General features: G+C 52.5%; 1 protein-coding gene across 1 annotated transcript in view; it reads left to right on the top strand.

Moving 5' to 3' along the window:
* The window catches only part of LOC107097652 (zinc finger protein 391-like), a 16,646-nt gene extending 12,810 nt beyond the window's left edge, over window positions 1-3,836 (top strand). Inside the window, exon 3 of the mRNA XM_015394882.1 lies at window positions 1,938-3,836. Coding sequence (XP_015250368.1) covers window positions 1,938-3,050 — 1,113 coding nt within the window. The 3' untranslated portion in view covers window positions 3,051-3,836. The remainder of the gene's footprint in view (window positions 1-1,937) is intronic.
* The last annotated feature ends 141 nt before the right edge of the window (window positions 3,837-3,977 follow it).

Consider the following 3,977-nt stretch of genomic DNA (forward strand, 5'->3'; position numbering starts at 1 on the left):
CGGGCTAACGTTAGCCCCCGGCCGCTGCAGACGGGCTAACGTTAGCCCCCGGCCGCTGCAGACGGGCTAACGTTAGCCCCCGGCCGCTGCAGACGGGCTAACGGTAGCCCCCGGCCGCTGCAGACGGGCTAACGGTAGCCCCCGGCCGCTGCAGACGGGCTAACGGTAGCCCCCGGCCGCTGCAGACGGGCTAACGTTAGCCCCCGGCCGCTGCAGACGGGCTAACGTTAGCCCCCGGCCGCTGCAGACGGGAATAGACAAGTCTGCTCTGATGCATGCTGGGTAAAGTGGGAGGGGCCAGGACAACATCCTGGGACTTTCTCTGTTCTTGGTCTTCTTGTTCTTGTGAACTAGAACAGTGCTAGGGTGATGACGTTTCACGAGAACGCACAAGAACACACAGTGAGAAACGGCCCAGCTGTTCGTTACACATCCAGTTTTACTCTCAACATAAGAAGCTTCAAGTGTAAAGATGAAAGCGCCTGAATCCCACACATGTAAAGACGTAGAAGAATGAAGCAGAAGAGAGGAAAAAAGCATCACTGTGAACATTTCATCATATTTAAATTCACTTTAAACTCTGATTAGGATTAGAATAATGACAAATCTACCATTTTTCATGATTTAGTATACATGTAGGAGAGCTGCACACACCTGGTGTCTGATGCTGCAGGGCGGAGCCAGGCTGAGAGGACAGCCAGCGTCGCGTTCAGGAAGGAATCACAACAGGATGTAGATCCTCAGCGTCCCTCTCAGATCCACTCAGCTAGACATTTAAGGAGGGATGTTTTGCTTTAGTGGACGATGACTTCATACGATCAGAGGAAACGGATCCCAACAAAATTAATTTAAGCAAAGTCAACAAAGTCGTGCCTGAAATGATTCATTAGTCTGACAGATCTGGATTCTAGACGTTTTCTTTCTATCTAGAAGAACATGATGATAAAGGAAGGATAAAACGTCTGAGGAAGGTTTGCTATGAATGCAGGGGAACACATTCCCAGAGGGAACCAAGTTAAGCACAACACCGGGTCAAAACGAGGCTCTACTCAGCCTGCGGTGTTTCATCATGGCGGCCCTGCACTTGGTGCGGCGCCTCTAGTCGCCTTGTCACGTCTTTAATATGTCGATGTTCTGCGTATTCTTCCCATCGGCAGAGAACAGGCTGCAAAGAGCAGAAGGCTGTTAGAAATATTTACGAGATTTAATTTATCTTATTGATCTTCAGCCAGTAGTGAAGCGTCTCTCAGAAAGCTGGTCTTCATCGTTGCTTTTTAAGGATCTCTGCATCTGTTCCACTGAGCAGTTCTCTGTACCGAGGTCTGAAGCCTTAGCTGTTCTCCTGGAGGATCTAGGATTTCTAGAAGGTACCTGCGGACATTTCTTTGGGACGCCACCAAGCGGCTGGAATGCATTTCAGATGATTTCTAAGCATAAAGCCTCCCCTGCTGGTTTGATTGCTCCTGCAGGAACAGAGCGACTTCCAGCAGGTCAGAGTAGAGCGGACTCACTGCGCAATGCTGACAAACTGAAACTAATTCCATCCACACTGAGGAAACTCAGGATTTACCAGCGTCGCTCAACTGAAAGGATATAAAAGCAGATTAAATCCCACAATCATTGTTCAGGTTTCATGTAGCGTAGCTCAGCAATGACTGTCCTTCCTGATCTCCTAAATATGACACATTATCTCAATATTATGAGATAAGCTGTTAGATCTTCTTTGGTGAATGAATTACGCTTCCGTTGGTCGGCACCGGTTCTGCTCCATTCTTGCAGCTTCGTCAGAACCTCCCTGGTTACTGATACTTTTTGTTTGTTCAGGTCCTGCTGAGGTTTAGAGTTTAGACCGGACTCAGGGGTCAGAACTTCTCCTGGTCCAACTCAGCAGGTCTTCTCTGAAACCCAGTTTGATGCAAAGTGTTTGTCCTCCTCAGGTTACAGATACTCTGGAGTACATCAAGTCGGACCACGCCATGGACCTGCACTGTTACTACGAGCTGGGCTCCCTGAAGTCGGAGTACTCCGAGTCCACCGCCATGTCGGCCCACCTGCACCACAACGGCTTGGAGTCCATCCACATGGCCGAGCTGCGCACGGAGCTCAACAAGCTGCGGCCGGACGCCCTGCTGCTGGATGGGATGGGCAAACCGGACCCCGAGTTCGGAGGGGGGACGCTGTACGAGCTCCAGCCCGTCCAGGACGGGGCGGGGCGGGCCAGCCAGGCCGGAGGGGCGCCGGGTTTGCTCATCAAGACAAAAACCCAGAGTCCCACTGTGAGGAAACCCAGGAACATGCAGGGGGAGAAACCCTTCTCCTGCGCCCAGTGTGGAAAGAACTTCAGCACACTGGGAAACCTGAAAACCCACCAGCGCATCCACACCGGCGAGCGGCCCTACACCTGCTCGCAGTGCGGCAAGAGCTTTGGCCAGGCCGGCAACCTCAAACGCCACCAGCTGATTCACACGGGCCAGAAGCCCTACGTGTGCGCCCACTGCCCCAAGGGCTTCACCAAGGCCGACGACCTGCGCTCACACCAGCGGCTGCACACCGGCGAGCGCCCCTTCATCTGCGCCGCCTGCGGCAAGAGCTTCGGCCAGTCCAAGGAGCTGAAGGCGCACCAGCTGAGCCACACGGGCGAGCGGCCGTACTGCTGCCAGCACTGCGGCAAGAGCTTCACCAAGGAGACCAGCTACCGCAACCACGTCCAGATCCACACGGGCGAGAAGCCCTTCTCCTGCTCGCAGTGCGGCAAGACTTTCAGCAACTCCGGCGTCCTAAAAACCCACGAGAAGATCCACACGGGCGAGCGGCCGTTCGGCTGCACGCAGTGCGGGAAGAGCTTCGGTCGCCTCGGCCACCTGAAGGCGCACCAGCAGATCCACACCGGCGAGCGGCCGTACGCCTGCCCTCAATGCGGCAAGACTTTCAGCCAGTCGGGCCACCTCAAAGCGCACGAGCAGATCCACAAACGGGAGCGGGCGGACACGGCCAGCACCAGCAGCGACGGCGGCAGCAGCAGCAGCGGCGTGAGCAGCGACAGCAGCTAAAGCAGAACCTTTAACCTCCGGAGAAACAAAGTATTATTCCTGTTTTTATACGATAGAAAGTTTTCTTACATTTTCATACCTTTTGTGCTCTTTTACATTTTATCTGTGGGCAGTGAACTTATGCAAGGCTGAGTGACTGAGTGAGTGCGTGCGTGACTGAGTTCACCTTATATACTGTGTGTCTGAGGGGGGGGCGGCGCTGGACCGGCTCTTCAGGACCGGTCCCTATTTTTGGAGTACTTATGAAACACAAGCACAAAAGTTTCATGTTTTTTTGTTTTATATTTACGTGTTTTTACTGAATGGGACCATCAACGCCGGACTGACCAGAACTAAATGAGATGTTTTAGATCAACTTCCTGTTTTCGGGTCACCATCTGCACCGGGAGAAAGTCTGCAGCTCTGATCCGGTTCCGGCGGTTTGTGGGTTAATAACTTCAGGTCTGTTCCGTGTGAAATTCTGGCCTCGGAGGGCGTCCTGCTCGCAGCAGCGGCTCCTCTGAGGCAGCCGGTCGTCTCCCGTTGATGACCGACGCAGCCGGCGTCTGTTGCTGACGATAATCAGGCAGGAGCCTCTTGCTCCGTAACATTCCACGTTATTTTTCTCAAGCTCGGTGGGAAAATCGGGCCCCTAAGGACCAAGCTCAGCACAAACATCCCAGCACCCCCCCAACCATGGAGATCGCTCACTGTGTACAAATCTTTAACGAATGATGTTGTTCCAACAAAATGTAACAAGAAAAGACGAAGTGATGCAGCATCTTGTTATTAAAGAATCTGATGTTACCTTTAAATCTCTGCTTCCTCCTTCCAGCAGGAAAAACCAAAAACATCGACCTGAATATTATTATTAAAGTTTATTTGATAGGGACAGACACACATTTACATAGACAAACTGAATGAAACAGCAGTCCCATGTTTGCATCA

The sequence above is a fragment of the Cyprinodon variegatus genome, unplaced genomic scaffold (genome assembly GCF_000732505.1).
Source record: "Cyprinodon variegatus isolate N-32 unplaced genomic scaffold, C_variegatus-1.0 Scaffold713, whole genome shotgun sequence".
Classification (NCBI taxonomy): Eukaryota; Metazoa; Chordata; class Actinopteri; order Cyprinodontiformes; family Cyprinodontidae; genus Cyprinodon; species Cyprinodon variegatus.